Genomic DNA, 21,437 nt, shown 5'->3' on the forward strand with positions numbered 1-21,437 from the left:
TAAAAGCTCATGGTGTAGAGGGTAACATATTGGCATGGCAAGAAGATTGGTTAGTGAACAGGATAGAGAGAGGAGGCATAAATGGGTCATTTTCTGGTTGGCAAGATTAACGAGTAGTGTCACAGGGATCTGTGCTGGGGCCTCAACTTTTTACAATTTATATAAATGACTTAGACAAAGGGACCAAAGGTATGGTTGCTAAATTTGCTGATGACACAAAGCTGGGTAGGAAAGTAACTTGTGAAGAGAACATAAAGAGGCTACAAAGGGATATAGATAGGTTAAGTGAGTGGGCAAAAACCTGGCAGATGGAGTATAATATGGGAAAGTGTGAAATTGTCCACTTTGGCAGGAAGAATAAAAAAGCATATTATCTAAATGGTGAGAGACTGCAGAACTCTGAGATGCAGAGGGATCTGGGTGTCTTAGTGCATGAATCGCAAAAGATTAGTATGCAGGTACAGCACGTAATTAGGAAAGCTAATAGAATGTTCTAGCTTATTGCAAGGGGAATTGAATACAAAAGTAGGGAGGTTATGTTTCAGCTATACAGGGCATTGGCGAGACCACATCTGGAGTACTCTGTACAGTACTGGTCTCCTTATTTAAGGAAGGATGTGAATGCATTGGAAGCAATTCAGAGAAGGTTTACTAGACTAATATCTGGAATGGGTGGGCTTTCTTACGAGGAAAGATTCGACAGGCTAGGCTTGTATCCGTTGGAATTTAGAAGAGTAAGAGGCGACTTGATTGAAACATACAAGATCCTGAGGGGACTTGACAGGGTGGAAGTGGAAAGAATGTTTCCCCTTGTGGGAGAATCGAGAACTAGGGGTCACTATTTAACAATAAGGGGTCGCCCATTTAAGACAGAGATGAGGAGAAATGTTTTTCTCTGAGGGTTGACAGTCTTTGGAATTCTCTTCCTCAAAAGGCAGTGGAAGCAGAGTCTTTGAATATTTTTAAGGCAGAGGTAGATAGATTCTTGATAAGCAAGAGGGTGAAAGGTTATCGGGGATTAGTGGAAATGTGGAGTAATCAGTTCAGCCATGAACTTATTGAATGGCGGAGCAGGCTCGAGGGGCGGAGAGGCCTACTCCTGCTCCTAACTCGTATGTGCGTAATAAAGGGAAGCTGGGAACAGGGAATTAGGATACTGATGTGTGCAGGAATATCAACATGGACTAGTTGGGCCAAACAGCCCATCTACAGGTAGTAATTTTTGTGTCACACTTGCAAGTTCAGACAGTAAAAATAAAATCAGCAAGTTACTTATCCATGCAGGGCATGAAAGTCATGCCCGCTAAACTCATGTTAACATGAATATACACACATGCTCTCTGGTCCTGACTATCAGCTCACAGAATCACACAATTGTTACAGCACAGCAGGTGGCCATTCGGCCCCTCGTGTCCGCATCGGCTCTCCGAATGAGCAATTCACTTAGTGCCATTCCCCTGCCTTCTCCCCATAACGTTGCACATTCTTCCTTTTCAGATAACTATCTAATTCCCTGTTGAATACCTTGATTGAACCTGCCTCCATCACACACTCAGGCAGTGTATTCCAGATCCTAACGATATGCTGCGTGAAAAAGTGTTTCCTCATGTCGCCTTTGCTTTTGCCAATTACCTTAAATCTGTGCCCTCTTGTCCTTGATCCTTTCACAAGTGGGAACAATTTTTCTCTATCTACTCTGTCCAGACTCCTCATGATTTTGAATACCTCTATCAAATCTCCTCTCAGCCTTCTCCTCTCCAAGAAAAACAGTCCCAGCTTCTCCAATTTTTTCGTAACTGAACTTCCTGGAACCATTCTCAGGAATCTGTTCTGTACTCTCTTCGCTGCCTTCACATCTTTCCTAAAATGCAGCACCCAGAACTGGACACAATACTCCAGTTGAGGCTGAACCAGTGTTTTACACAAATTTAACATAACTTCTTTGCTCTTGTACTCTATGCCCCTATTAATAAAGCCTAGGATACTGTGTGCTTTATTAACTGCGCTCTCAACCTGTCCTGCCACCTTCAATGACTTATGCACATATATACTCAGGTCCCTCTGCTCCTGCACCCCCTTAAGAACTGTATCCTTTATTTTATGTTGTCTCTCCACGTTCTTCCTACCAAAATGATTCACACCGCACTTTTCCGCATCAAACTTCATCTGCCACTTGCCCACCCATTCCACCAACTTGTTTATGTCTTTTTAGAGTCATAGAGTTATACAGCACAGAAACAGACCCTTCGGCCCATCGTGTCTGAGCCGGCCATCAAGCACCTACCTATTTATTCTATTCCCATTTTCCAGCACTTGGCCCGTAGTCTTATATGCTATGGCGTTTCAAGTGCTCATCTAAATACTTCTTAAATGTTGTGAGGGTTCCTGCCTCTACCACCCCTTCAGGTAGTGTGTTCCAGATTCCAATCACCCTCTGGGTGAAACTTTTTTTCCTCAAATCCCCTCTATCCTGCACCTTACCTTAAATCTCTGCCCCCTGGTTATTGCTCCCTCCGCTAAGGGAAACAGTTTCTTCCTATCCTTTTGAAGTTCTACTGGAAATTTATGGCCAGTACCTCCACAATTTCCACACTGGTTTCCCTCAGTATCCTGTCACATTCGAGTGAAATTTAGTTACTACTCAACTGAGGTTGAGGAGTTTAGCACAAGGAGTGAACTTTCAACCTTCCTTGATGTACAGGGCTAATTATCAAATTTACCATTATGCAACCTGTCTTTCCACCATTCCCCACCCCAAAGTTACCAGTTCCATGGCACAGCATTCCTCAAGATTAACAGGTCAAACAGAGGATAGCCATCTGGTCAATCTCCAGGCTGCTGGGGGTGGGGGGGGGGGGGGGGGGCAAACATACAAGTTGGCATTATAATTTAATTTCAACTAATTTATTTTTTATTTTATGCAAAGAAAATACTCAACTTGTGTTTTTCCCATTTAAATTGATTGAAAACCCTAAAGATTCATGCCTCAGCTGTGCCCACTCACATTCTCCAGACACGTGCTGTCCTTATCTTTGTTGAGGTAATGCTCTTGCCAGAAGCGCAGCAGGCTGTGAAAATTGTTGAGAAGGAAGCCCGGATATTTCTCACAGAGTTCCTTTTCCCGCAGAGCATTCAGGTAGAATGGTAGTTTGCCCTTGCGTCTCGCCAGCATCAAGATCACCAGGCTTGTGTTCAGACAGCTGACATTTTCCTTGAATAGGAGAAACATTAAACTTTCAGTAAGATGTGTTAGCAATCAACCTCCTTCCTGCTCTGGTTCAAAAGACGTTTCGAGTAAGCACGAGACACTTGATGGTAGAGTATATGGAACATACTTTAGTGATGCCTAGTATTAATGATTGGCCCAAATAAATAGAGATAGCAGCTTTTTGGCTTCTGTACCTTTCAAGCTCTTTGAAGTACTATTGAAAACCAGTTTGCTTCACACGTCATATTTTGGCTATATCAAAAGCATGGCACAGATAAGACCTATTCCTGAATCTTCTGAAGGCAGTCTATTCATGTAAACAGGTGTAATCGTTCTACTCCAAAGCTACTTCTCTTAAACAAGACTTCCTGATGTAACTGTGCTTCACCTCTTTGAACAGGTGTCTTTATTAACTGTTATTTTTCTACAGTATAATTAGTGGATCCCTCCCTCATGTTTATTCTCCTCGCCGCTAAAATTACAACTTAATCACTCAAGGTTGACATTTTGCACAAGCTTTTTGCATATATAATACTGAGACATTAAAAACAGAAGACAAGCTATGCTTACCTCTCAACACTTCAAAGCCATCTTATTTATATTGGAAAACCTATTACTCCAAGATAAAAAGTCAGATTATTAGCCCCTAGTTCCCCAAGAAGTCTAACTAGCTGCAAAAATAAATCTGTGCCCAGTTTGGTATCAACTGGCACAGGGCAAGGGGCAGAGGTTTTGCTATTTCCAACTTTGTAAAAGCAATGAGTACAAATCATTACTGCAGTGAAGGGTTCAAATAGCAGAGGACACAGCTAAATGTGAGGAAACTGGGCAGAAAATCAGGCAGGTGCACTTCTCCAAAAGACTAATAGAGTGGTGGTGTTTGGCCACTGAATGAACAGTATAAATAGGACCAAGAAGCAGAGTCTCATTTCCAAAGACAGAGGAATGGTGAGATGGTCTATAAAGAGACACGGAATTGTTGGCCCAATGGCTTTTCCCTAATCCTAAAATTGCGGAAATACAGATAGTGGCCTGGATTTTGTGGTCAGTGGCAAAGCAGTGGCATTTAAATTTTCAGATAAATGATTATTGGATTAAGATAGAAACTAAAATATTCTGAATGTTAAAAAAGTTTTGAAATAACAAAGCAGAAATTGGACATTTCATAAATATAAAATTAGCTTTTCAGAGCCAGTGAAGGCGTTTAGTAGTAATTATAAACTTAGTATGCTGTTAAAAACCCAGTTATAAAGAGTCAGAGTTATACAGCAAAGAAACAGGCCCTTCAGCCTATATGTCTGTGCCGGTCATCAAGCACCTATCTATTCTAATCCCATTTTCCAGCACTTGGCCCGTAGCCTTGTATGCTATGGCATTTCAAGTGCTAAACAAGTTATAACTTTTTCAAGGATTTTTATAGTGAGACTGACTAACAGCATAAAAATGGAACATTTTGACAATTCACTGTTTGCTTTGGAATTGCAACCTGAATTTGGGGACGGGAGAGAACTTCAACAGCTCACCCTCTATAGGAGTGTAGATCAATGATGCAATTTCTTCAAAATGATGCCATCTCACTAAGTTGAGTGATGATATATTCAAGATCATTGATCATTCTCTCCAGGTTTAGCTTTGTATGTTATCCTTCAGGATTGCCCCTCACTGTTGGGGCCATCTTTCTCTCCATTGTGACTGTAAATGTTTTTAGGCATTGTTAAATAATCTACCAGGACAGAATGCACAAAATCAATCCCGTGTCTGTATATTTGAGTCAATTTTTATTGTAGGAACATAGGAGCAGGAGTAGGCCATACAGCCCATCGAGCCTGCTCCGCCATTCAATACAATCATGGCTGGATCATCCACTTCAATGCCTTTTGCCCCACACTATCCCAATATCCCTTTATGTCATTGGTATTTAGAAATCTGTAAATTTTTCCTTTAAACATAATGACTGAGCTTTCACAGTCCTCTGGGGTAGAGAATTCCAAAGATTCACAACCTTCTGAGTAAAGAAATTTCTCATCTCTATCCTAAGTGGCTTCCCCATTATTTTGAAATTGTGTCCTCTGGTTCTAGACTCCCCAACCGGGGAAACATTTTACCTGCATTTACCCTGTCTATCCCTTTTAAGTATTTTGCAGGTTTCAATGAGATCACCTCTCATTCTTAAAAACAGTAGAGAATACAGGCCCAGTTTCCCCAATCTCTCTTCATAGGACAGTCCTGCCATCCCGGGAACAAGTCTGGTGAACCTTCATTGCACTCCCTCTATGGAAATAATATCCTTCCTAAGGTAAGGGGACCAAAACTGCACACAGTACTCCAAGTGTGGTTTAACCAAGGTTCTATACAATTGAAGCAAGACTTCACTACTCCTACACTCAAATCCTCTTGCGATGAAGGCTAACATATCATGAGCCTTTTTAGTTGCTTGTTGCATCAGCATCTTAGCTTTCAGTGACTTATTGACTAGGACACCCAGGTCCTTTTGTACATCTACCCTTTCTAATCTCTTACCATTTAAGAAATACTCTGCACATCTGTTTCTCTTACCAAAACGGATAACCTCACATTTTTCCACATTATATTCCATCTGCAACGTTCTTACTCACTTACTAAGTCTGCCCAAATGCCCTTGAAACTGCTTGGCAACTTCCTCACAACACACATTCCCACCTAGTTTTTTGTCTTCCGCGAACTTGGAAACATTACATTTGGCCCCCGCAACCAAATAATTGATATATATTGCGAACAGCTGGGGCCCCAAGCACTAATCCCTGCGGTACCCCACTAGTCACAGCCTACCAATGCGAGAATGACCCATTTATTCCTACTCTCTGTTTTCTGCCTGTTAACCAATCCTTAATCCATGCCAGTATATTACCTCCTATCCCATGTGCTTTAATTTTGCTAACCAACCTCCTGTGGGGTACTTTATCAAAAGCCTTCTGAAAATCCAAGCATACCACATCCACTGACTCCCCTTTATCAGTTCTGTTAGTAACATCCTTAAAAAATTCCAACAGGTTCATCGAACATGATTCCCCATTCATAAATCCATGTTGACAATGCCGAGTCAGATCATTTTTATCCAAGTGTCCATTTATCATGTCCTTTAGAATAGATTTTAGCATTTTCCCTACTACTGATGTAAAGCTAACTAGTCTGTAGTTCCCTGTTTTCTCTGAGTCTGAGAGAGTGGGAGAGTGGAGTACAGCCCGAGGGGCAGCAGGAGCGGGACAGGGGGGAAAAAAAAATCAATTGAAAAGTGACATCAGAGTGATGTCACAATCAACAGAGAGCGCAGGGAAGAAGTGACCTGTTTGAGACCCGAGACGAGCTGAAGAGAGGCAGAGTGAGAGACCGAGAGAGAGATAAAGGGCGTGAACAAAGGCAGAGAGGCCGAGATCCAAGAGAAGCTGACGAGAGGCATACCTTTGGGACCTTCAGGCGGCTGAATTCCAAGTGACGCCAAAATTCAAAAAGTGACGCAGTCACAGGGAAGCAGCTGATTGGTTAGTAGGTTCAGATGAGTTTTTCTACTTTTTCTTTTATACTAGTGCATTAACTTCAAAAGTAAAAGTAAGGACTTTAGATTGGAGTGGATAGTGTTTGGAGTAGAACAAGGCCCCTAGCGTAATTAGTATTTTTTAATTCAAGGGAGTAACTAAGTAATCTAAAGGTAAGTCATGGTGGGAGAGCTCGCACCAGTCATATGCTCCTCCTGTGCTATGTGGGAAATCAGGGACACTTCCAGTGTCCCTGACGACCATGTGTGCAGCAAGTGTATCCATCTGCAGCTATTGGCTACCCGCATTACGGAGCTGGAGCTGCAGGTGGATTTACTGTGGAGCATCCACGTTGCTGAGATCGTCGTGGATAGCAGGTTAGCGAGGTGATCACACCGCAGGCAAATGCTGCAAAGGCAGAAAGGGAATGGGTTACCACCAGGCAGAGTAGAGGAAGGCAGGTAGTGCAGGAGTCCCCTGTGGCCATCCCCCTCTCTAACAGCTATAACGCTCTGGATATTGTTGGGAGAGATGGCTCAGGGGAAAGCAGCAAGAGTCAAGTTCATGACACCATGGGTGGCTCTGCTGCACAGGAGGGGAGGAAGAATAGTGGCAGGGCTATAGTGACAAGGGATTCAATCATAAGGGGAACAGACAGATGTTTCTGTGGCCGCAAAACAGACTCCAGGATGGTATGTTGCCTCCCTGGTGCTAGGGTCAAGGAAGCCTGAGCAGCTGCAGGGCATTCTGAGAGGGGAGGGCGAGCAGCCAGTTGTTGTGGTACATATCAGTACCAACAAAATAGGTAAAAAAAAGTGATGAGGTCCGACAAGCTGAATATAGGGAGCTACGACGTAAATTAAAAAGGACCTCAAAAGGTAGTAATCTCAAGATTACTACCAGTGCCAAGTGCTGGCGAGAGCAGAAATAACAGGATATATCAGATGAATATGTGGCTGGAGAAATGGTGCAGGAGGGAGGAATTCAGATTCCTGGGACATTGGGACCGGTTCTGGGGAAGGTGGGACCAGTACAAACATTTGGGCAGGGCCGGGACCAATTTCCTGGGGGAGGTGGTGGTTGTGGGGGGGGGCGGGGTGGTATTTGCTCGTGCTGTCTGGAGGGTTTAAACTAAAATGGCTGGGGGATGGGAATATGAGCAGGGAGACAGAGGAGGGGGAAACAAGGATAGAAATGAAAGACAGAAAGGCGAGAAGCAAAAGTGGAAGGCAGAGAAAACAAGAGCAAGAACAAATGGGGCCACAGTGCAAAATATAGCTATGATGCCAAACAATGTTAAAAAGACATGTCTAAAGGCATTGTGTCTTAATGCGTGGAGCGTTCACAATAAGGTAGATGAATTAACAACGCAAATAGATATAAACGGTTATAATACAGTTGCGATTACAGAGACATGGATGCAGGGTGACCAAGGATGGGAACTGAACATCCAGGGATATTCAATATTTAGGAAGGACAGGCAAAAAGGGAGAGGAGGAGGGGTAGCGTTGTTAGTAAAAGAGGCAAATCAATGCAACAGTGAGGAAGGATATTGGCTCGGAAAATCATGATGTGGAATCTGTATGGGTGGAGCTAAGAAACACCAAGGGGCAGAAAACATTGGTGGGGGTGGTCTATAGGCCCCCCAAACAGTACTGATGCAAGGGATGGCATTAAACAGGAAATTAAGAGATGCATGCAATAAGGATACAACTGTAATCATGGGTGAATAATCTACATATAGATTGGTCAAACCAAATTAGAAATAATACTGTGGAGGAGGATTTCCTGGAGTGTGTACGTGACTGTTTTTTTAGACCAATACATTGAGGAACGAACTAGAGAACAGGCTATCCTAGACTGGGTATTGTGCAATTAGAAAGGATTAATTAAAAATCTTGTTGTGCGGGGTCCCTTGGGGAGCAGCAACCATGATAGAATTCTTCATGAAGATGGAGAGTGAAGTAGTTGAATCCGAAACCAAGGTCCTGAATCTAAATAAAAGAAACTACGAAGGTATGAGGCGCGAGTTGGCTATGGTAGATTGGGAAACTTTACTGAAAGGGTTGACGGTGGATAGGCAAAGGATAATATTTAAAGAACGTGTGCATGAATTACAACAATCATTCATTCCGGTCTGGCAAAAAATAAAACCGGGAAGATGGCTCAACCATTGCTTACAAAAGAAATTAGGGATAGTATTAGATCCAAAGAGGAGGCATATAAAATTGCAAGAAAAGAAGCAAGTCTGAGGATTGGGAGCAGTTTAGAATTCAGCAAAGGCGGACAAAGAGGTTGGTTAAGCCAGGGGAAATACAGTATGAGAGTAAACTTGCGGGGAACATAAAAACTGACTGTAAAAGCTTCTATAAATACAACTGACTGTAAAAGCTTCTATAAATATGTGAAGACAAATGTAAGTCCCTTACTGTCAAAAATGGGGAACAAAGAAATGGCAGAACATTTAAACACATACTTTGGTTCTGTCTTCACGAAGGAGGACACAAATAACCTCCCAGAAATGTTAGGAAACCAAGGGTCTAATGAGAGGGAGGAACTGAAGGAAATCAGTATTAGTTAAAAAAAAAAGTGTTAGGGAAATTATTGGGGTTAAAGGCTGACAAATCCCCAGGGCCTGATAATCTACATCCCAGAGTACTAAAGGAAATGGCCCTAGAAACAGTGGATGCATTGGTGGTCATCTTCCAAAATTCTATAGACTCTGGAGCAGTTCCAACAGATTGGAGGGTGGCAAATGTAATCCCACTATTTAAAAAGGGAGGGAGAGAAGAAAACAGGGAATTACAGAACAGTTAGCCTTACATCAGTAGTGGGGAAAATACTAGAGTCTATTATAAAGGATGTGATAGCAGAACACCTGGAAAGCATAAATGGGATTGGACAAAGTCAGCATGGGTTAAGCATATTTAACAAATCTACTGGAGTTTTTCTGAGCATGTAGCTAGTAGAATAGATGAGGGAAAACCAGTGGATGTGGTGTATTTGGATTTTCAGAAGGCTTTTGCTAAGGTCCCACATAAGAGGTTAGTGTGCAAAATGAAAGCACATGGGATTGGGGGTAATATACTAGCATGGATTGAGAATTGGTTGACAGACAGGAAACAGAGAGTAGGAATAAATGTGTCTTTTTCCAGGTGGCAGGCAGTGACTAGTGGGGTACCACAGGGATCAGTGCTTGGGCCCCAGCTATTCACAATATATATTAATGACTTCGGTGAGGGAACTAAATGTCACATTTCCAAGTTTGCAGATGACACAAAGCTGGGGGGGAATGTGCGCTGTGAGGAGGATGCAAAGAGGCTCATATGTGATTTGGACAATTTGGGCGAGTCAGCAAATGCAGGGCAGATGCAGTTTAACGCGGATAAATGTGAGGTTATCCACTTTGGTTGTAAAAACAGAAAGGCAGATTATCTGAATGGTGATAGATTGGGAAAGAGGGAGGTGCAATGAGACCTGGGTGTCCTTGTACACCAGTCACTGAAAGCAAGCATTGAGGTGCAGCAAGCAGTTTGGAAATCGAATGGTATGTTGACCTTCATTGCAAGAAGATTTACTAGGCTGATTCCTGGGATGGCAGGATTGACGTATGAGGAGAGATTGGGTCGACTAGGCCAATATTCACTAGAGTTTAGAAGAATGAGAGGGGATCTCACAGAAACCTATAAAATTCTAACAGGACTAGACAGCCTAGATGCAGGGAATATGTTCCCGATGGCTGGGGGGTCCAGAACCAGGGGTCACAGTCTCACAATACGGGGTATGCCATTTAGAACCGTGATGAGGAGAAATTTCTTCACTCAGAGGGTGGTGAACCTGTGGAATTCTCTACCGCAGAAGGCAGTGGAGGCCAAGTCATTAAATATATTCAAGAAGGAGACAGATATATTTCTTAATGCCAAAGGGGTCAAGGGATATGGGGAGAAAGCGGGAACGGGGTACTGAATTACACGATCAGCCATGATCTTTTTTTGAATGGCGGGGCAGGCCCGAAGGGCCGAATGGCCTACTCCTGCTCCTATTTTCTATGTTTCTCTTCCTCCCTTCTTAAATAGTGGGATGACATTTGCTCCCTTCCAATCTGCAGGAACTGCTCCAGAATCTGTAGAATTTTGGAAGATGACCACCAACACTTTCAACACTCTGGGATGTAGATCATCAGGTCCTGGGGACTTATCAACCTTCAGCCACATTAATTTCTCCAATACAACCTGTTTGCTGATACTAATTTCCTTCAATTCCTTATTCTCCCTCGTCCCTTGGATCTCTAAGTCTGGGAGATTTCTTGTATCTTCCTCAGTGAAGACAGACACAAAGTAATCATTTCGCTTCTCTGCCATTTCACTATTCCCCATTATAAATTCTCCTGACTCTGCCTGTAATGGACCCACCTTTGTCTTAGCCAAACGTTTTCCTTTTTACGTACCTATAGAAACTTTTATAATGAGTTTATGTTTTTTGCTAGTTTACATTCATATTCTATTCTCCCTTTCAGTTTCTTGGTCCTCCTTTGCTGTATTCTAAATCCCAATCCTCAGGTTTACTACTATTTCTGGCAACTTTACTGGCCTTTACTTTTACAAAGTGATTCCTGACAATGCAGCCAGCCGCTGACATCATCAGACTGCGCCAAGCTGCGCAGATATGCAAATAGGCTCCTGCCCTCTGCGCGTGCGCAGCATTCCGAATTGCCAGGACTGGTCGGCGCATGTGTGGGGGGTGGTGTGCGGGAAGAGAGCAGGGGGAGAGCGGGAAGGGAGTGGCCGAAGACCACCCCTGGCCACTGACTGCAGGCCGTTCGCTCTTTAGTCCTGACAGCTGCCTGAATGTCGAAGACTGTGGCGTTTCAGTGGAGCAGGCTGAATTTGCGCATGTGCCAGTACAGCGCCACATAGTGGTTGCGTTGTCAGCAAACGCAGCCTTTCTTTTAATCTTATACAATCCTTAACTTCCTTTGTTCGCCACAGTTGACTGCCTTTAATTTTGGCCTTCTATTGCTCACTTTCCTCTTATGTTCTTACGTGACAGCAACTTCTGGACTTCCACATAATTCTCCACATGTGCAGACCCCAAGTGCTGTCAGTTGCAAAGGAATAATGATGGCAAATGCTGACGGAGTTACTGTCATTACCACTGTAAAATCCAGGCCATTATACTTTCAACCAGTGGTGTGCTGTTTAGAGAGCACTATCCAACCCATTTCTAACTTTGTAAATGAAACCAGTAAGCAAAGATCTGCATTTTACATGCATTTCCCCCCACATCTTCGAAGATGGCAGTGCCCATCAAGTGGAACTCCCACTCACCACTGGCAACCCTCCTCCCTGTGTTCATAAACATCCCTGTGTACGACCAATAACCCCATAACCAAACTTAGATTTAAAGTAACCCATCGCCTCTGAAGCTAGACTTATGAAAATGTATCTTCAGAGCAAGAGACACAAGCAAATGACAATCTCCTGTGGAACTACTCATGTTAAGTCTGAGAATGTAGCTTTACAAAGACAGAAACATTACACCATATAAAATGGAATGTAGACATGTGCCCCCTGAACATGAGAAGGTGTAATTGTTGTGGACTTTTGAACTGAAGGTGGGTAAGTGAGAGGTCAGCATCTATGAAAGAGAAGTTAAGTTAGAGATTCGGCTCCACATTAGAACCCTGGCTTACTTTGAATGACAATAACGAAGAATTTGTAAACAATGTCGTATCAGTACGATGTTGGAGAGAGTAAGCTGAAACATTTTAAAGCTAGACAAACTGTAAATACTTCACAAAATAATTAAGTTTACCTGTGTGAGTGTCTGTACTTGAATAATATTAATTAGCCGGAAAAGAAATGAGAGCCTGTTTTCCACACGGGACATGTAGGACAGTAGGCAGCACTGGGAAATCACTTCTGCAACTAAGTAGAGGGCATAGTGGTCAGAATGACAGTGCAGAAAATAACCATATTCTCACCCCTTTTTCACACAGATCAGTGGAGAAATTACAAACTACATGATTTCACAAACCTCAGTTCATAATTAATTTGTTAACAGAAGAATATATACAACTGAAGCAGGATTTTTTATCAGCTCGATATAAAAAGCTAAACTGCAGATGACACCACTGACTACTGAAATTAGAGCCAAAGACCAGGAACCACCCGAGCGCCACTTTTCCGTTACCTGTTATCTGCAGCAGACTTATTACCACATGTCTTGGAGTCTGCACTGGGTTGGCTAATGCTAGGTGAACTGAGAATCAGTGTTGCTCACTCCACCAGAAGGAAAAAGTAAGGCTATTCCAGCTGTCAGATAGCAAGTTAAACGATCCCATTAAAAGCTTCCAGCCAAAGAGTCTCCTACCAGCAACATCTTGGGGGTCATCAGTAATGGGGCACATCAGTGGGAGGTGGCTGGACTTGCTCAACAATCAATACTTCTTGTGTGGCATGAATGTTGCCTGCCACTCGTCAGCTCAAGCCTGAATGTTATGTAGCTCCTACTGTAGACTCACACGGACTGCTTCACTACTGGAGGAGTTGCGAATGGAACTGAACACAGTAGATCATCACTCCTAAGTTTATGAAGGAGGGAAGGTCATTGATGAAGCAGCTGAAGATGGTTGGGTCTAAGACATTACCCTGAGGAATTCCTGCAGTGATGCCCTGGGACTACACCAATCTGTAATCTAATAACCAGACATTTTACATGCACTGGGTTGACTCCAGCCACCAAAGGGTTTGCTGTTCGACCCCCATTCTCAGACTTGCTTGGGCTCTTTGATGCTTTGATGTTGAGGGCAGCTACTCTCACCGAGACTTTTTTATTTGTTCGTAGGGTGTGGACGTCGCTGGCTAGGCCAGCATTTATTGCCCATCGCTAATTGCCCTTGAGAAGGTGGTAATGAGCTGTGTTCTTGAACTGCTGCAGTCCTTGGGGTGTAGGTACACCAACAGTGCTGTTAGGAAGGCAGTTCCAGAATTTTGACCCCGAACAACAGTGAAGGAATGGTGATATAGTTCCAAATCAGGATGGTGTGTGGCTTGGAGGGGAAATTGCATGTGGTGGCATTCTCATGTATCTGCTGCCCTTGTCCTTCTAGGTGGTAGAGGTCACAGGTTTGGAAGGTCCTTTCAAATGAGCCTTGGTGAGTTGTTATAGTGCATCTTATAGATGCATGGAAACATAGAAAAAGATCATGGCTGATCGTCTAATTCAGTACCCTGTTCCCGCTTTCTCCCCACATCCCTTGAGCCCTTTGGCATTGTGATTTCTTTGTGTGCGATACACACTACTGCCACTGTGCATCGGTGGTGGAGGAAGTGAATGTTGAAGGTGGTAGATGGGGTGCCATTCAAGTGGGCTGCTTTGTCCTGGATGGCGTCGAGCTTCTTGAGTGTTGTTGGAGCTGCACCCATCCAGGCAAGTGGAGAGTAGACCATCACACTCCTGACTTGTGCCTTGTAGATAATGGATAGGCATTGGGGAGTCAGGAGGCGAGTTACTCAGACCTGCTCTTGTAGCCACAGCATTTGTGTGACTGGTCCAGTTCAGTTTCTGGTCAACTGTAACCCCCAGGATGTTGATAGAAGGGGATTCAGTGATGGTAATACCATTGAACATCAAGGGAAGATGGTTACATTCTCTCTTGTTTGAGATGGTCATTGCCTGGTGTTTGTGTGGCACGAATGTTACTTGCCACTTATCAGCCCAAGCCTGGATGTCGTCCAGATCTAGCTGCATCGACATACTAATCCTGACCTGTGCGATGCTAAACTGGATGTCATTTCTCACAATAAACTTAATAAAAATCTGTGTCTTCAGATTTGTAGAATATTGAAATATTTATACACTCTGCCACACGTCTGTTGAGGGCAGAAAGAGAAAAAATGAACTGTTTACTTGAACTTCTCCATTGTTTGTAAAAGGGCAATTTCACTTTCATTATACCTTTTACAGCATCTGTTTGGCTCTCAAATCGGTCCAAGGACAACACAATGCAGCGAACCAGCATGTTAGAATCCACTAAAGAACTGTTGATCTGATTCAAAAATATCTGAAACTGAATAAGACAGACTGTCATGATTTCCTACATTTTGGTGAATACTATTAAATTTGAAAACACGATACTAAGCTGGAAATAGATTAAAATATTTCTGGCCCCAGTAGGGGGAATGTCTTGACTTTCTCAACAGCTCACTGAGGCTGTCATGGCCCAGCTGTTCACCAGTTTGTTACTTCCATTCATGATGAAAAGTGGAGTCCTCAGTTTTCAGCACTTCAACTTGGTTGCAACACTTTCTCTAAAAATCACTAAATGTTCCAGCATTGGAACAGGCTTTTCGCCCACATAGGGCCGGGTTATTCTTACAAGTCACCCACTCTCGTGCCTACTTTTCACATTCTTTAATATTCTTGCTCAAGCTTTGTAATATTAAGTTGCAATACTAAGTTTACAGACGGGGTCGTACAAGTACAAACTACAAAATGAAGTATGGAGATTTTGCTTACAAGATTCCAAAATCAACAAACAAGTTCAGGTTCAGGACTTAAGAACCATGGCTTTCTGATTGAGAACAGTCAGAAGTGGAACAACTTCTCACCCTAGAAAAAGCCCTGCCCTCGCTGCATTGTTTCCCCTGACAGTGTGCCTCCCCTCCTCTCTCCATCCCCTGGCACCATTGCTCCCCCTGCTCCTCCCCCGACTGTTGTGCCCCATGCCCCTCCTTCCCTCAGCATTGTTGCTCCCCCTTCCCCTGGCATTTTTGCTGCTCTTGGAGTTATTTGCTGCCTTCCATTAGGGCGGCACAGTGGCGCAGTGGTTAGCACCATGGCCTCACAGCTCCAGCGACCCGGGTTCGATTCTGGGAACTGCCTGTGCGGAGTTTGCAAGTTCTCCCTGTGTCTGCGTGGGTTTCCGCCGGCTGCTCCGGTTTCCTCCCACCTCCAAAAGACTTGCAGGTTGATAGGTAAATTGGCCATTGTAAATTGCCCCTAGTTGTAGGTAGGTGGTAGGAGAATGGTGGGGATGTGGTAGGAAATATGGGGGTAGCGTAGGGTTAGTATTAATGGGTGGCTGTTGGTTGGCAGACTCAGTGGGCCGAAGGGCCTGTTTCAGTGCTGTATCTCTAAATAAATAAAGGAAGTCCCTCAAGAATCAGTTGTGTTTGGCCATGGAGCAACAGCCTCCGAGCAATCCGAAACATGGCAAGAACTTTTGACCCATTGAGTCAGCCTGCTCCTGCCCCACTGAACTTATTTCTTCCCATCTTGTCTCTATCTTTTCACCGCTGATCCAGTCTCTTCCCACCTGCATCCGTGACTCTTCTGACACCCTATGTCATTTTGACAATTTCCAGTTTCCTGGCCCTAACTGCCTCCTCTTCACTATGGACGTCCAATCTCTTTGCATCTCCGTCCCCCATCAGGACGGTTTGAGTGCTCTCCACTTCTTCCTTGAACAGAGGCCCAACCAGTCCCTATCCACCACCACCCTCCTCCGCCTGACTGAACTTGTTCTCACATTGAACAACTTCTCCTTCAATTCCACTCACTTCCTTCAAGTAAAAGGTGTTGCTATGGGTACCCACATGGGTCCTAGTTTTGCCTGTCTTTTTGTGGGATATGTCGAGCATTCTTTGTTCCAGTCCTACTCAGGACCCCTCCCCCAACTCTTTTTCCGGTACATTGATGACTGTATTGGTGCTGTTTCCTGCTTCCGCCCCGAACTGGAAAACTTTACCAACTTTCCTTCCAATTGCCACCCTTCTCTCACCTTTACATGGTCCAATCTCTGACACTTCCCTTCCCTGACTTCTCTGTCTCCATTTCTGGGGATAGGTTGTCTACTAATATCCATTATAAGCCCACCGACTCCCACAGCTACCTTGACTACACTTCTTCACACCCTACCTCCTGTAAGGACTCCATTCCATTCTCCCAGTTTCTCCGTCTCCGACGCATCTGCTCTGATGATGCTACCTTCCATGACAGCGCTTCTGATATGTCTTCCTTTTTCCTCAACCGAGGATTCCCCCCCCACTGTTGTTGACAGGGCCCTCAGCCGTGTCCGGCCCATTTCCTGCACCTCGACCCTCACCCTTCCCCTCCCTCCCAAAACCGTGACAGGGTTCCCCTTGTCCTCACTTTCCACCCCATCAGCCTCCATATCCAAAGGATCATCCTCCGCCATTTCCGCCACCTCCAGTGTGATGCCACTACCAGTCGCATCTTCCCCTCCCTTCCCGTCAGCATTCCGAAGGGATCGTTCCCTCCACGACACCCTGGTCCACTGCTCCATTACCCCCACCACCTCGTCCCCTTCCCACGGCATCTTCCCCTGCAATCGCAGGAGGTGTAATACCTGCCCATTTACCTCCTCTCTCCTCACTATCCCAGGCCCCAAACACTCCTTTCAGGTGAAGCAGCGACTTACTTGTACTTTTTTCAATGTAATATACTGTATTCGCTGCTCACAATGTGGTCTCCTCTGCATTGGGGAAACCAAACGCAGACTGTGTGACCGCTTTGCGGAACACCTCCGCTCAGTCCGCAAGCAGGACCCCGAGCTTCCGGTTGCTTGCCATTTCAACACTCCACCCTGCTCTCATGCCCACATCTCTATCCTGGGCTTGCTGCAGTGTTCCAGTGAACATCAAAGCAAGCTCGAGGAACAGCATTTCATTTATCGATTAGGCACACTACAGCCTGCCGGATTGAACATTGAGTTCAATAATTTCAGAGCATGACGGGCCCCCCATTTTACTTTTATTTTTAGTCATTTTTTCTTTTTTACATTTTTTTTTGTATGTTTATTTCATTTCATCTTAGTTTGTTCAGTTTGCTTACCCACTGTTTTTTTCATGTTTGTGCTTGCTGCTGTTCAATCTTCAGTCCGTTAACACCATATCTGTACTAATGTTTTGTCTTTCAACACACCATTAACATATTGTTTGCCTTTGCTCCATGACCTTCCGGTCAGCTATTCTGTGGCCTTGTCCAATCTACACTTTCGCCTTTGTTAACTCTGGCCCCATCCCTGGTTTACTTGCTTATAACCTTTGACATTTCTAATAATTGCCAGTTCCGAAGAAGGGTCACTGACCTGAAACGTTAACTCTGCTTCTCTCTCCACAGATGCTGCCAGACCTGAGTATTTCCAGCACTTTCTTGTTTTTATTTCAATTTCCAGCATCTGCAGTATTTTGCTTTCATTTAAGAATTTGTTAAAAAATGAGTTCCCATCTTATGGGGTATGTGCTTGGAGAGTGACAGCACGGGTCTTTGCTGCCACACCGCTCTCGTCCCTCCACCAACTTTTGAATACAGGGGCCTAACCAGCAGTCCCTGTATGCAGCACTGTTGGGTCGAAACACAGGAAATATCCCCGGCCAGAGGTTAATTTCTCATTTTGATCTGAGGCCACAAAACCCCAACCATGGAAGCGTGGGGTGTTGGGTGGGGGTGTACATAGGAGCAGAAGTGGGCCATTCAGCCCATCGAGCTGCCCCGCCATTCAATACGATCATGGCTGATCATCCAATTCAATATCTTTTCCCCACACTATACCCCTTATGTCATTGGTATTTAGAAATCTGTCAATCTTTGCTTTAAACATACTCAATGACTGAGCTTCCACAGGCTGCTGGGGTAAAGAATTCCAAAGATTCACAATCCTTTGAGTGAATAAATTTCTCCTCATCTCTGTCCTAAATGGCTTCCCCATTATTTTGAAATTGTGACCTCTGGTTCTAGACTCCCCAACCAGGGGAAACATCTTACCTGCATCTACCCTGTCTATCCCTTTACATATTTTGCAGGTTTCAATGAGATCACTTCTCATTCTTCGAAACTCTAGAGAATACAGGCCCAGTTTCCCCAATCTCTCTTCATAGGACAGTCCTGCCATCCCAGGAACAAGTCTGATGAACCTTCGTTGCACTCCCTCTATGGAAATAATATCCTTCCTAAGGTAAGGGGACCAAAACTGCACACAGTACTCCAAGTGTGGTTTAACCAAGGTTCTATACAATTGAAGCAAGACTTCACTACTCCTACACTCAAATTCTCTTGCGATGAAGGCTAACATATCATGAGCCTTTTTAGTTGCTTGTTGCATCAGCATCTTAGCTTTCAGTGACTTATTGACTAGGACACCCAGGTCCTTTTGTACATCTACCCTTTCTAATCTATCATTTAAGAAATACTCTGTGCATCTGTTCCTCCTAACAAAGTGGATAACCTCACATTTTTCCACATTATATTCCATCTGCCACGTTCTTGCCCACTCACTAAGTCTGTCCAAATCCCCTTGAAGCCGCTTGGCATCTTCCACACAACACACATTCCCACCTCGTTTGTGTCTTCCGCGAACTTGGAAATATTACATTTGGACCTCACATCAAATCATTGATATATATTGTGAACAGCTGGGGCCCAAGCACTGATCCCTGCGGTACCCCACTAGTCACAGCCTACCAACGCGAGAATGACCCATTTATTCCTACTCTCTGTTTTCTGCCTGTTAACCAATCCTTAATCCATGCCAGTATATTACCTCCTATCCCATGTGATTTAATTTTGCTAACCAACCTCCTTTGGGGGACTTTATCAAAAGCCTTCTGAAAATCCAAGTATAACGTGTCCATCGATTCAACTTTATCAATTACGTTCGTAACATGCTCAAAAAACTCCAACAGGTTCGTCAAACATAATTTCCCATTCATAAATCCATGTTGGCTGTGCCCAGTCAGATTATTATCCAAGTGACCATTTATCACATCCTTTAGAATAGATTGTAACATTTTCCCAATGACTGATGTAAGGCTAACAGGTCTGTAATTCCCTGTTATCTCTCCCCCTCCCTTCTTAAATAATGCGGTGACATTCGCTACCTTCCAATCTGCAGGAACTGCTCCAGAATCTGTAGAATTTTGGCAGATAGAGTTATACAGCACAGAAACAGGCTCTTCGGCCCACCGTGTCCACGCCAGCCATCAAGCCTATCTATTCTAATCTCACTTTCCAGCACTTGGCCCGTAGCCTTGTATGCTATGGCATTTCAAGTGCTCATCTAAATACTTCTTAAATGCTACAGTCATAGCGTTATACAGCACAGAAACAGGCCCTTCGGCCTTTGTTTCCTGTTCCCCATGCCAATATGGCTCCCCCTACACCATGAGCTTTTATTTTCCACAATAACCTTTGATGTGGCACCTTATCAAATGCCTTCTGGAAATCTAAGTACAGTACATCCACCGGTTCCCCTTTAACCACAGCAAATGTTACTTCTCCAAATAACTTCCCTAAATTCGTTAGACATGATTTCTCTTCCACAAAACCATGTTGACTCTGCCTGATTACCTTAAATTTTTCTGTGCCTTGCTTCAACTTCCTTAATAACAGCTTCCAGCATTTTTCCTAAGACAGGTGTTAAGCTAACTGGCCTGCAGTTTCCTGCTTTCTGTCTCCCTCCCTTTTTGAATAAAGGAGTTATATTCGCTATTTTCCAATCTAATGAAACCTTCCCCAAATCTAGGGAATTCTGGAAAATTGAAATCAATACATCAACTATCTCAATTAAAAGCAAAATACTGCGGATGCTGGAAATCTGAATTAAAAACATGAAATCTGGAAAAACTCAGCCGGTCTGGCAGCATCTGTGGAGAGAGAAGCAGAGTTAACGTTTCAGGTCAGTGACCCTTCTTCAGAACTGGCAGATATTAGAAATGAAAAAGGTTAGAAGCAAGTAAAGTGGGGGTGGGGCAAGAGATAAAAAAGGAGGTGTAGATAGGACAAGGTCACAGAATAGCTGACCAGAAGGTCATGGAGCAAAGCTATGTTAATGGTGTGCTGAAAGACAAAGCATTAGTACAGAAAGGGTGTTAACGGACTGAAAATTGAACAGCCACAGGTACAAACATGAAAAAACAGTGGGTAAGCAAACTGAACAAACTAAGATGAAATAAAACACAAAAAAAAAAAGGAAAAAGAAAAAAATAACTAAAAGTAAAAGTAAAATGGGGGCCCCGTCATGCTCTGAAATTATTGAACTCAATGTTCAGTCCGGCAGGCTGTGGTGTGCCTAATCGGTAAATGAGATGCTGTTCCTCAAGCTTGCATTGATGTTCACTGGAACACTGCAGCAATCCCAGAACAGAGATGTGAGCATAAGAGCAGGGGGAAGTGTTGAAATGGCAAGCAGCCGGAAGCTCGGGGTCCTGCTTGCGGATTGAGCGGAGGTATTCAGCAAAGCGGTCACCCAGTCTGCGTTTGGCCTCCCCAATGTAGAGGAGACCACATTGTGAGCAGCGAATACAGTATACTACATTGAAAGAAGTACAAATAAATCGCTGCTTCATCTGAAAGGAGTGTTTGGGGCCTGAGATAGTGAGAAGAGAGGAGGTAAATGGGCAGGTGTTACACCTCCTGAGATTGCAGGGGAAGATGCCGTGGGAAGGGGATGAGGTGGTGGGGGCAATGGAGGAGTGGATCAGATGATCACCAATGCATCCACTATCTCCATAGCTACCACATTCAACACTCTGGGATGTAGATTATCGGGTTCTGGGAACTCATCAACCTTCAGCCCCATTAATTTCTCCAATACAGCCTGCTTACTAATACTAATTTCCTTCAATTCCTCATTCTTCCTAGTCCCTTGGATCTCTAATTCTGACAGATTTCTTGTACCTTCCTCAGTGAAGCAG

At 44.0% G+C, this 21,437-nt stretch overlaps 1 protein-coding gene across 6 annotated transcripts in view; it reads right to left on the bottom strand.

Moving 5' to 3' along the window:
• Nucleotides 1–21,437, bottom strand: part of LOC137378421 (short transient receptor potential channel 4-associated protein-like) — a 151,731-nt gene that overhangs the window by 42,369 nt on the left and 87,925 nt on the right. For all 6 annotated transcript variants that reach the window (XR_010976598.1, XR_010976597.1, XM_068048750.1 and 3 more), the window contains 3 exons: nucleotides 14,680–14,791; nucleotides 12,535–12,647; nucleotides 3,005–3,211 (listed from right to left, as the gene is read on the bottom strand). Coding sequence is in view for 4 of the 6 variants with exons in the window: in XM_068048750.1 (XP_067904851.1) it covers nucleotides 3,005–3,211; nucleotides 12,535–12,647; nucleotides 14,680–14,791 (432 nt within the window). In the remaining 2 variants the exon portion in view is untranslated. The remainder of the gene's footprint in view (nucleotides 1–3,004; nucleotides 3,212–12,534; nucleotides 12,648–14,679; nucleotides 14,792–21,437) is intronic.

The sequence above is a fragment of the Heterodontus francisci genome, chromosome 16 (genome assembly GCF_036365525.1).
Source record: "Heterodontus francisci isolate sHetFra1 chromosome 16, sHetFra1.hap1, whole genome shotgun sequence".
Taxonomy (NCBI): Eukaryota; Metazoa; Chordata; class Chondrichthyes; order Heterodontiformes; family Heterodontidae; genus Heterodontus; species Heterodontus francisci.